At 39.2% G+C, this 13185-nt stretch overlaps 1 protein-coding gene across 24 annotated transcripts in view; it reads right to left on the minus strand.

The window, feature by feature from the left end:
* LOC149470465 (calcium/calmodulin-dependent protein kinase type II subunit gamma) overlaps positions 1–13185 on the minus strand; it is a 332348-nt gene that overhangs the window by 15983 nt on the left and 303180 nt on the right. For 12 of the 24 annotated variants that reach the window (XM_089663475.1, XM_089663492.1, XM_089663484.1 and 9 more), the window contains 3 exons: positions 11997–12065; positions 9063–9107; positions 7863–7911 (listed from right to left, as the gene is read on the minus strand). In XM_089663475.1, coding sequence (XP_089519601.1) covers positions 7863–7911; positions 9063–9107; positions 11997–12065 — 163 coding nt within the window. The remainder of the gene's footprint in view (positions 1–7862; positions 7912–9062; positions 9108–11996; positions 12066–13185) is intronic. The other 12 variants (XM_089663501.1, XM_089663532.1, XM_089663523.1 and 9 more) reach the window with 1 other exon arrangement.

Here is a 13185-nt window from a genome sequence, read left to right on the forward strand (position 1 = left end):
TTGGTTTCATCGGACCATATGACATTCTTCCAATCCTCTTCTGTATCATCCAAATTCTCTCTAGCAAACTTCAGATGGGCCCGGACATGTACTGGCTTAAGCAGGGGGACACATCTGGCACTGCAGGATCTGAGTCCCTGGCGGCGTAGTGTGTTACTGATGGTAGCCTTTGTTACGTTGGTCCCAGCTCTCTGCAGGTCATTCACTAGGTCCCCCCGTGTGGTCCTGGGATTTTTGCTCACCGTTCTTGTGATCATTTTGACCCCACGGGGTGATATCTTGCGTGGAGCCCCAGATCGAGGGAGATTATCAGTGGTCTTGTATGTCTTCCATTTTCTAATTATTGCTCCCACAATTGATTTGTTCACACCAAGCTGCTTGCCTATTGCAGATTCAGTCTTCCCAGCCTGGTGCAGGTCTACAATTTTGTTTCTGGTGTCCTTCGACAGCTCTTTAGTCTTCACCATAGTGGAGTTTGGAGTGTGACTGTTTGAGGTTGTGGACAGGTGTCTTTTATACTGATAACAAGTTCAAACAGGTGCCATTGATACAGGTAATGAGTGCAGGACAGAGGAGCCTCTTAAAGAAGAAGGTACAGGTCTGTGAGAGCCAGAAATTTTGCTTGTTTGCAGGTGACCTAATACTTATTTTCCACCATAATTTGCAAATAAATTCTTTCCAAATCAGCCAATGTGATTGTCTGGATTTTTTTTTCTCATTTTGTCTCTCATAGTTGAGGTCTACATATGATGCCAATTACAGGCCTCTCTCATCTTTTTAAGTGGGAGAACTTGCACAATTGGTGGCTGACTAAATACTTTTTTGCCCCACTGTAAATTTTAGATGAAGTTGATATTCAAGATAAATAGTGTGCAGTAACCTCAACTTTTTTTTTGCTAAATGCGCCGACAGCTGTGCTTACACTAGAGGGTACGTTTTTGATCCCGAAAACTGTTCTTTTCCCTATGTTATTAAATAGGTCCCTAGGTCTCTGAGCTTGCAGATCATACTGAACCGCAAGGCACTAAATGCTACATCATGCACTGATGAGAACATGCATGCTGAACAGAACGGAACAGGTTATGGGGCAGAGGACTGGTTTCTCACAAGGGTCCATCGTATCAATAGGTATCTATGGACAACGCACAACAGTAAAGGAAGAAAGCGAGGGAAAGAACACAGCACTCCACTCAGAACTTACTGGCTGCAGTACACAAACCAAAATGTGACTGCAAGGACTGAGTCTGTATTTTGCTTTCACTTTGGCTCCATCCTTGGAGAAGCAAAGGGCCATCCCCAGGACAGAGAAGCGATGCTGATCCGCATGCAACAAGTTAAATGCACAGGAGACAGGAATGCAGTTATTATACTTACAAACAATAAGAGTTGTTTCCATTGTTGATCATTAACATAACATATAACAAGTTTAAAGCGACAGCATCATTTCCCCCCCTTTAAATTCCTTAAATATATGTAATAATAATCAAAAAAATAAAAGCCAAATAAATGCATTTCTGAATTGATCATCTTATTCCTATTTGGAAATGCATTCAGGCCCTACCCACTAGTACAGCAAGTACAGCAACTTAGCTGTGTAGAGCGGAGGTGACCATATTTTTATCATTATTCCTGTATTGTTTCCTATGTAACGTTTTCAATGTTAAAACCAGAATAGCAGTGCTAATCTAAATCAATGTGTTAAACAGCAAGATGACCTTAGATTATTCAGCTTTAATGTAAACCAGTTCTGTTGCAATTCACAGCAAAGTAACAAATTTGCTTTTAAGGACAACTTGATTATTGGTTAAATTGGCTGGACCAGACAATACTAATACCAATTCTGGCATGTTTTTATATATTAAACCTGCATATACTAAATGAATATATTACAAGATCTTCCAACACCATGTGCACACATCAAAGCCTTTCTTTATGTACGAAGGGCTCTGTAGTGAGCACTGTCAGAGTAAATACAAGCCTTGAGCTATGCAACCACTTCTGTGCTTCTCTGTAAATCGTTAGGATATCCTCCCACTCCTATATATTGTAAAAGAAATGTTTTCAAACACTGTTTCAACCATTCTTTCCTCTGATCACCACATCGGACTATTACAACTATGAACTTACAAATCATGGCAGGTAAAGCCAAGCCATGCAAAGTTCCCACTACTGAAATACTGATATCTTTGCTTTTGACGTGCTGCTTTTTTGCTTAGTATGCTTTCTATACAGAATGTGATTCTATCTCATGGCTCATCTTTCTAAACTACAATGCATTTTTCCTGATCCTGACCAGTCCAAATGAATAATGAGAAGCTGTTGGTGTAATCTGATCGTTTTGTTACGAGCTCAGATGACCGTAGACAGAATGCAAACATGCAGCCGCCAGGGGGCAGAACGATGCACAGGCTGTGCAAACACAATATGGACAACACAAAACTGCTAAAAATACAGACTGCTAACATTGAACACTGCATTTTGTTTTGTTTTTTTTTTTTGGGGGGGGGGGTGTTTAAATACAGAATGCTCATTGAGGAGCTTTATAAATGATTATTAAACGTGTTTACTGCAATAAATTAGTAAAATATTTAGGCCACTGCCAATGTAAAGTAGGGCACATGCTATAAGAATTTCATGGCATCTGAATGGCTGAAAAGGTCAGACCTATTACAGCAGCCGCAGAGATGAAGTTTATCTCTTTGACAGCACAGCTGATGTCTTCTTGTAAGGATATTAGTCGGTCTGAGGATCAGTTTTCCCAACTCCACATTGGGTTTGTTGTTTTTACCCTAAAGGCTGCACAACTGTCATTATAAATTTAGGGCTTTCACATTTTAATATGTAGGCATATAATGGCGTTTCTAAGAATGTAACATGTTAACAAATGCTAACTGTTCTACAAACGCGACGAGACAAAATCAATGAGTGATACTTAACGCGCCAATTCATGGTGAGGAATCTTTCTGAAGGCAGCACTTCACGGCTGTCCAATGTTATTTTCCCTTTTAGTGTTATGAATAAATAAGCACAGTCTTGTAGTTTAAAAGATTGATGTCTATTCTCCCTATACTCTGCTCGATCTTGGTAAAGTACATGTTGTCTCAGCATTTCATTGCATCATTTATGAGATGCAACACATCCTATTACTATGATCTGGGGCACAGCCTCCTAGACAGAGTTCTAAATACCATTTACCATACAGATCATTCCTTCCTCTGTTACTGTTACACAGATAATATGCAAGAGACCAATGACTACAGTTAGGGAGAAGGATCTCCAAGTCCTCGGATGAGCTGGTATTTTTAGACTAACTGGAAGATAGTAGAAATTACTTGCAGTGGACAAATTAACTGCATTCTTGTGCCCAAAAAAAAAAAAAAAAAAAAAAAGGGTTCACTTCACCCAGTGCCATTATGCTGATCTCTGTCTGATTCTAGCCATACAGGTCTAATATTTGCCTGTTCTCAAAGCAAAGTTGCATTTACACTTGCTCTGATTTTAACACACATTTAGGGCCCATGTACACGGGACATTTGGAAAACACTTCTGAGCGATGGAAACTGACTGCTGGAAAACGTAGGTTAAAAAACATCAGTTTAGCCACATTTGCATACCGCGTTTATAAGATTTTTTTTTTTTTTTTTTGTAAGATAACCTTAGTAGACTTTCCAAAATGCCCAGAATGCACTGAAATACAGTAAAAAATTACCAATTTCAGACATTTTGAGAGAAATAGAGCAGAAGCAGAGAGCAGTATGTGTTGAGATGACCTGTCTTTTCTGGTTGTATTCACTATGGATCCCATCATGAGCATAATGCGGCGGCACGTTCTACCATTTTTTCCTTCACGCAAAACCTGGAACTGACTGTGCTGGTGTATTAGGACCATTTGAATACACTTTGCATGCATTTCTGATGATTGAAAAAAGGCTCTGGACAGCATCTGGATATGGAACAGTTAAAAACGCTTTATACGCGTTGACAAGAAACGCTGATAAAATCTACTTCTGAATGCAAGTTTGGTGCATTCAAAAAACTGACTGTAAACAACAGTGTACATGGACACATAGGAAAACATTAGGGAGAGTTCAGGGGCTGCTGGAAAAAATGCAGAAAAGCTCCTGAACGCGAGTTTATCAGCTGCAGTGTACATGAGCCCTAAAGCACCTACCACTTCTTTTTTTGTGTGTGTTTTTATGCTTCTGTGATGCTCTTTTGAAGCTTTAATGAAGCCTGGCAAATGTCATGTGTGTTGATTTTTTATTTGTTTTAATAGGGCTCAGTAGTACCCCCAAACTCAGTAATATCTCCCAATCTTGTTATTACTCCAGTTCAGCAGATCCCCAGATCATTAGTACTCCCACTCAGCAGGTCCAAAGATCATTAGCACTCCCACTCAGCAGGTCCCAAGATCATTAGCACTCCCACTCAGCAGGTCCCAAGATCATTAGCACTCCCACTCAGCAGGTCCCAAGATCATTAGCACTCCCACTCAGCAGGTCCCAAGATCATTAGTACTCCCACTCAGCAGGTCCCAAGATCATTAGCACTCCCACTCAGCAGGTCCCAAGATCATTCGCACTCCCACTCAGCAGGTCCCAAGATCATTCGCACTCCCACTGAGCAGGTCCCAAGATCATTAGCACTCCCACTCAGCAGGTCCCAAGATCATTAGCACTCCCACTCAGCAGGTCCCAAGATCATTCGCACTCCCACCCAGCAAGTCCCAAGACCATTAGCAACCCCACTCAGCAAGTCCCAAGATCATTACTACCCTTTCTCAGCACATCTCTGGCTCAGTAGTATCCCCAGCTCTTCTGAGGCCCCACTTAGTAGCTCTGATGATCCCCTGCTCAGTAGTAATCTCCAGCTCTGCTAATCCCCTACTCATTAGTATCCCCCAGCTTTGCTAATCCCCCACTCAGTAGTAACCCCCAGCTCTGCATTTTCCCCCACTAACTAGTAACCTCAAGCTCTGCTGATCTTCTGGTGTGCGGATCCTCCTCTCTATCAGACATGGCAGCTGAACAGGATGGTGAAGAAGTGAAAAGACGTTAAGCATGTACTGCTGGGGAGGACTATATGAAGTAATTGTTCTAGTGACTTTTACAAGTTTACATGTGTGCTCTATATTGACATTGTATTATTAAATATGGTGATCTGTAGTTTAGCTACTAAAGGCAGCTCTCAGTGCCTCAGTATAATCAAATGCCTCCTTAAAGTATAACCAAAGACAACATTTTTTTTTTAGTTTTGGATAGAGTGAAGAGGGATTAGAACACCTGTTAGTTTTTATTGCTGTCTGTGCCCATTAAGGAGATTCATCCTCTCTATTTGTCCTGTTTACCATTATCATTGAAAGTGAAAGTAAAAGTAAAACCCAAATTTTGGGCTGTCCCCAGAAAAGTAATAGAGGGGAAATCTTCCAATGGGGACACTACTTCTGGTAACCTGGGGGTCCCAAGGAATTCCTTTAATTTGTAGGGATCTCCTCTCACTTCCTGTTTGGCTATGGGACAGGAAGTGAAGATAAATGTCACCAATGAGAGACAGATGGTGGGGGGAAAAAAAATCTGACAGGGGTTATAACCCTCCTATGACCGATCCAAAATGAAAAAAAAGTTTTGCCTATAGTTCTACTTTAACAACTATTGAGATAAGATATTGGCTGCACAGAGATTGCACAGTTTTCAGAGAGTGGTCCCACACCCAGAAGTACATTGTGAGAAGTAGTAGTAAAGTAGAACTATGTGCAGTGTTGAAAGGCAAGAAGCAGAGCCTACTTCTGCAATGAGTAACTATGGCCGCCCTGTGTACAGGCTTTACTTAAAACTATGTTTTTGTTTTTTTAAATAACACATATATAATATTTTCAAGCTGATCTCTATCTTAAAGGATAAGTTCACCTTTCATAACTTGTTACACCCATATTCAGTGTGTAACATGTAATGAACAGACCGACCCAGGCTTTGACAGCTAGCAGAGGATCGTCTCCTTCCACTAGCTGTCAAAAGAGGCTGTCAGCTTGTAGTTCTCAATGAACTACCGCGGTATTGTGGAGCGCAGTGGTAGTTCATTGATTCTTCCTGTCAGTATACAGTGCCTTGAAAAAGTATTCATATCCCTTGGTATTTTGTCATGGTACAACCGAGAACGTAACTGTATTTTATTGGGATTTTATGCGCTAGATCAACACAAAGTAGCACATAATTGTGAAGTGGAAGGAAAATGATAAATGGTTTTCAAAATGTTTTACAAATAAATATCTGAAAAGTGTGGTGTGCATTTGTATTCTGCTCCCTTTACTCTGATACCCTTAACTAAACTCTAGTGGAACCAATTGCCTTCAGAAGTCACCTAATTAGTAAATAGAGTCCACCTGTGTATCATTTAATCTCAGTATAAATACAGCTGTTGTGTGAAGCCCTCAGAGGTTTATTAGAGAACATTAGTGAACAAACAGCATCATGAAGGCCAGGGAACCCACCAGACAGGTCAGGGATAAAGTTGTGCATAAGTTTAAAGCATGATTAGGTTATAAAAGAATATTCCAAGCTTTGAACATATCACACTGTTCAATCCATAATCCAAAAATGGAAAGAGTATGGCATAACTGCAAACCTACCAAGACATGGCCGTCCACCTAAACTGACAGGCCGGGCAAGGAGAAAATTAATCAGAGAAAGAAAACCATAAGAAGTCCTGTTTGCGAGAAGCCATGTGAGGGGCACAGCAAACATGTGGAGGAAGGTGCTCTGGTCAGATGAGGCCAAAATTTAATTTTTTTGGCCCAAAAGCAAAACACTATGTATGGCGGCAAAAAAACACTGCACATCACCCTGAACACACCATCCCCACCGAGAAACGTGGTGGCAGCATCATGTTGTGGGGATGCTTTTCTTGAGCAGGGATAGGGAAGCTGGTCAGAGTTGATGGGAAGATGGATGGAGTCAAATACAGAGCAATCAACATAAGCATACAGCCAGAGCTACAATGGAATGGTTTAGATCAAAGCATATTCATGTGATAGAATAGCCCAAACTCCAGACCTAAATCCAATTGAGAATCTGGCAAGACTTGAAAATTGCTGTTCACAGACACTCTCCATCCAATTTGACAAAGCTTAAGCTATTTTGCAAAGAAGAATGGGCAAAAATTTCACTCTCTAGATGTGCAAAGCTGGTAGAGACATCCCCAAAAAGACTTGCAGGTGTAACTGCAGTGAAAGGTGGTTCTACAAAGTATTGATTCTGGGGGCTGAATACAAATGAATGCCACACTTTTCACATATGTATTTCTTCACAATTATGTGCCACTTTGTGTTGGTCTATCACATAAATCCCAATAAAATACATTTACAATTTTGTTTGTAACATGACAAAATGTGGAAATTTTCAAGGGGTATGAATATCCCTCAAAGCACTGGATCTGCTTGCCCATACATCCCCATACAGGCAAGCGGGTATATCGACATGTCTGCAGGAAACCTGGAGCACATTGCTGGTGCAATGACTCCTGCAACAAAGAATAATAAATGCACATTTTCTTAACTGCAAATAAAAAAAATGCGTGTTTATTATTTTTTAGCAATTGGTGAACTTATCCTTTAACAGAACTCAGAAGTGATCTGGCCACTTGACTCAAGCACTAAGTGAATCTTCGTGCAATATAGCCAGACGCATAGGTTGCCAAATTATATGAAAGCCAGACATTTTATCAGCGGCAGACTACAAAGCCAAAAAGGAAACAAATACATAATAGACTATTAAATTAACTCCAGTTGTTGGTGTAGCCACAAACAAGTCAGAGATAAATGGATTTTAGTTCAGCAAGTGTTCAGGATATGTGACAGAAATAGCTACCTTTCAAGTCTTCATCTTCAGTTGTGGTATTACAGCTCTCAGTTGATCCCTGCAAAACAAAAACATGCGAGTACATATGAATACAAAGGAAATACATAGTGCAGTAGATACTATAACTGTATATGCAACAGGAAAGTTTTAATTTAAATGATTAAACCCCAACACCTTTCATAATATATAGAATATACAAATATAATGTTCCAAAAGAATTTAGCACTTAAAGGATAAGTTCACCTTTGGGAGCATGTTACATGTTCCACCTGTTTTTAGGGGGGAACATGTAACAAGTTCCCATAGCTGCCGCCCCCTTCCTCAGATAGATACTATCAAATTTGAAACAGTGCGGCCGTGCGGGGCTCTGCCCACATGGCCGCATCATTCATTCACGGATTTCCGTGAATGAACAAACTGAAGGTCCTGACAGTCTTAGCGGCTGTCAGCTTGTAGTTTTCAATGAACTACCACGGCACTCCACAGCACAGTGGTAGTTCATTGAAGCCTCCTGTCAGAATATCTGCTTGCTCGTACATCCCGTATGGCAAGTAGATATTCTGACAGGTCTGCAGGAGACCTGCATGGCATCAGCGATCTACTGATCGCTGGTGCAATGCTTTCCAGGCTCCTGTAGACAAAAATAATAAATGCACATTTTTTTTTACCTGCCAAAAAACGTGCATTTATTATTTTTGTCTAAAAGGCGAACTTATCCTTTCACCAAATATTATCAAGTGGTATCCTATTTTATGAATTGTGAGAATTTGAACACCAGCTGCTATCTTAGAAATGGAAATTGTGCAATTAAAATCAAACACATCAGCAATGGTGATGGGGCAATTTCAGGTTAAATCAACGCCTAAATGTAGACATGAAAGCTTCCATGCAACAAATTAGAAGCAGTAAGTCTTCTCTTTCCCTTATACCAGGATTTATATCATAACTGCTAATGATTGTTAAAAAGAATCTAGTATAGCAACCATCCAAAGCAATAGCTATAAGTCAGTATGATCAGCACAGTACATTTATATTTCTCAATTTCAGACAGTGTCAAGTACACCTACACTCCAGTCTCTACTACATGAAAACATTTAGCTTATTTGACAAGTTTTAGATTAAAAAAAAAATGGTTCATGCATATAGGTAAAGATCAAAAGCATAGAAGAATGTGTATTCAGAGATGGTAATACAAATGGTAAGGCTTACTTTTATCCCATCTGTGGCATTATGAACAACAGTTGTCTGAGGTTCCTATAAAAAAAATAAAAAAGAAAGGAGTGGACAGAAAAAAAGTCAGACAAGGAAAGTGATTAACTATCACACAAATACAAAAGAAATACTTCTAAATGAACAATACAGAGTGTATACAACACAGACACCATAGAAGAACAGCTAGATTGTGTATACTACAAAACTGTGCAAAGAGGGCTAGCAACAGACGTGAAACTATTGTGCATGTAAACACTTTTAGGCACATTAACAGCAGGAACATTATTTAAAAACCGACAGTTGCAGAAAATAATTAAACTTAACACAAAAAGCCATCATGTTTAACATTTCATGAGCAATTTACAGATGGGAAAATGTATACAAACAATGAAAATTGTGTCCCCCAACCCTCCCCACCCTCCTTAAATAGTAAGGCTATTCTCTGTCCCTTAGCTAACCCTCTTTTACTTCAATCTCTCTCTTAATCTCTTCCACATTTATTTTTTTCCTTCCCTCGTTCTTTCGTTGTACTTGTTTCTATCATCATCTTTTGATGTGCCTGACTTTAGTACCCGACTGCTGTTGTGTTCATGCTCTAAGGGGCTTCAATATTATACGTTTTTCATAGTGAAATATGTTTTGGAACGTTGATAATTGTTGCCGTTTATCCTCTGTGGGTTACACCAGAGGGACTTTTGGTCCCCACATATATATGCAATGTTAGTTTCTTAATTTTTCTGAACACTGTTAATGCTGCCTAATGTGGCTCTGAGAGCTCAATACCTCTCATCTTTATGTACTTCGTCTTTGTAGATTTTTTTTTTTTTCAATAAAAAGATTGGAATACTAAATTGTAAGGATAACCATAACTGTAATGGTGGAAAGAACACCAGGATATATACGCCAAAACTGTCAATATGGCAACTCTGATGTCAAAAGAGGAGGTGTAGCTAAAAGTATATATAAGCTCACCAGTAGGCTGGCCTCAGTCAGTCTCTAAGATAATAACCCATACCTGACCATATTACATGAGTTCACTATGCTGTAAAAAGCCAAAAGTAATGTCAGTAAATATAAAAGTGGCCTCACAAAATGTGGTTAGATGCATAAAAGTAGACTGACATAACTTAATGTGTTCAAGCTTTTAATATTATGTTTCTAGATTTAGTTTATAATAAAATGTGTAAAATGTACAGATAAAAATAGGACAACAGACCTAGGTTTATGTAACTACATTTTCCCACTTTGCAAATTGACCCAGATTGTCTCTAGAAATCCAAACAGCTCTGCATCCAACCCTGTAATGTTGGCTCTCTAAAACATTTTTTTTTTTTTTTTTTTAACAACCACACCATTTGTTCACTATACACTTGTGCAAGGATCTCACAAGGAGGCCGTGCTTTCAGCAAAGGATCCTTGTATAAATGTTACTTTAGTACAGTAAAAAAGGGTGAAGGCACTTAAATCCAAGGTGATCCATGCATAAGGGCTAAGGCCAACATTATAGGACCTGGTTATAAACAGGAATTACTATAAAATATCCAGAAAAATTTATGTATGTTTATAAACCGTCACCATAAAACAGATGCACTAAAAAAGTGTTAAGAGGGGGAAAAAAAACAGCCACGCAAAACATGTGAGGACTTCACACTCCAAACAAGCACTGATACATTGACATATTAAAACCTGCAATATAGCTGTGATTCAGTTGTGTAATGGTCCACAGTGGACATCAGAAGGGAGGAAAGGACCATGGTAAATTTGCGCAATGTTTTATGACTGGACAATGGTTGTACTTTCTTTTGTGGTCTTAGTATTTGGGATATACATCAGAAAGCACTTTGTTGTTCTTTAAATAGAATGCTGTCCACCAGATTACATGGCCATTCCCTCCATTCCTAAGGGTTAATTTTCAGTGAGCTATGTGCAAGTGATGGGCCCGAGGCACTAAAAAATGCCTCTCTATACTAAGCACCGATATTTGCATGTATAGGAGTAGCAGCGTGCAACGCTTTTGTCTGGAAGGATTGAAAATTACCCTACTATTCTGGCCACATTAGGCCCCACTACAGCCCATCACTGCCCCAGCTATCTGAAATATATTTGATTTTCACGAAAAAGAAAAAAAAAAGAAAGTTAAATACCAGTGAGAAGCTTTTCAGCAAAACAATATAAAAACATTCAGGGTCACGTTAGTTAGTTGTATACCATAATCACAAAACTAATGATGACAAGGACACACAGTGGTGAGCGATGACTGTTGTCAATGGTACTAATCTGGTGACTGCATGCATATTTCGGCAATAAAGCCATGGGCACTATCCCATTTAGACTGTGGGCAGCTCTATGGATGTTATAAAATCTGGAGGAGCCACAGGCCTTCAGGTACTGAAGAAAAAGTCACATTTCTATTTTAAATTTACCAGCCGTGTCTTTTTAAATACGTGGTCTATGAAGGCTAAATAATATGGGTTTTTGGGCTTAATATGGATAAGACAGGCCTTTCTGAGGGAACGCAGCACCAGCTTAGTAAACCATGACACTTCGGAAATTCTATGTTAGTGCTGACCTTATCATCCCTATATCTGGGGCAGCTGGCCACCTGGATCCTCTTCCCTTTCACTACCAAATGTATTCATTCATATATTGTCACAATATAATGACTTTGGTCAGTGATAGAGATTGTCAACTGGTTTTAATTTTGACTAAACCAACACCAGTCATATAGAAATTCCAGGAGGTCAATGCCAAATCTCTTCCCAACATGTTACTGAAAAAAGTAACCATATAAGACAAAATCAAAAACATGAACACAAGTGCAGAAGTAAAATAAAATGCAAAACATGAATTTTGATTAGCACAGCACAAGCAGCATTCACACTGCTCACATCCCAGACATTGAAACCCCAGAAGAGTAGATGGGGAAGATACCATTGTTGTCTGCAATGGGGGGTTTTCTTTTGCTGGGGTTATTATGCTGTTTTTGTTGTTGGTCTGTGGCTGAGACAGAAAAACAGATGGTTTAGTCCTACTGATGGTGTGAACTGGATTACAATGTCACAAGGAAAAAAAAAAAGAAAAAAAAGCTTTGTTTCCTCCTCCCCAAAACCACATGAACTGGAGAAAACAGTGGTTTCCTCTGAAAGCAGAGAACGAAGAAACCTCTAACAGCGCTGCCAAAGGAAATGAAGAGCAATGAATCAAACAGACTGAAAATGTTCTGAAGCCAAGGTGATCGCTTCATTTACTGAGAAACCCCTTGCAGCATAATGCATTATAAACAGAGGTAAAATAATGAATAAACATGGAAGATATGATACACAAAAGAGACAGGCATAATGTCTTGCCGAACACTGTAAATGATCAACGGCGCTAATGATGAAATCTAGGAACAGCTGTGATATGGAAGCCATTGTGAGAAAACAGCTAGTAAATGAAAGGCTTAATACTAGGTCTGAATTTATGCTATGTATGCCGGTTATAAATAGAGGATCATGAGTAATTTTTTTTTTTTTTTTTTTACAGTTTTACTTGCCCAATTCTAAAGACAAGTTGGTGATATTTGTAGCCCAGCAACATCACAAAGGTGTAAATGGGGTGTAAACAACAGAAAACACATACCAATGCATGGTACATGTGTGTGACTTACTCTATCCAATAAACCAGAATAAAGTCTATCACCACTTGTCCATGTGCCCCTAAACTTGGCTGATTTTCAGTAGGCAAGTCAGATAATTATGGGTGTGACCTAATGGAAAATAAGTGAATTGGTGAGTTGATGTTTAATTCATGGAAATCAAGTTTATCGATTTGCTCAAAACCGGCATCCCAAGAATATGACAAGCCATGGGTTAGGCTGGTAATCATTAATGCCACTGGATTTTAGCAAATCAATAGTTGAACCCTTTCAAATACAAAACATATCGCGCTGCACATAGGCGACACATTTCATTTAGCATACCCCCCGTCCTATGTATCTACATATGAAAAGCCTCATATTTTCCAGGAAAGTTTCTAATTGCAAAAGTCAATCTGGTAAAACTACATTAGAAAATAATCAAGTCTATAATGGATCTGGAGACATAATATTTATAGTTGGGGTGAGCATGAGAATTACTCC

The sequence above is a fragment of the Staurois parvus genome, unplaced genomic scaffold (genome assembly GCF_062004578.1).
Source record: "Staurois parvus isolate SC_StPar_1 unplaced genomic scaffold, SC_StPar_1.0 ptg000043l, whole genome shotgun sequence".
Classification (NCBI taxonomy): Eukaryota; Metazoa; Chordata; class Amphibia; order Anura; family Ranidae; genus Staurois; species Staurois parvus.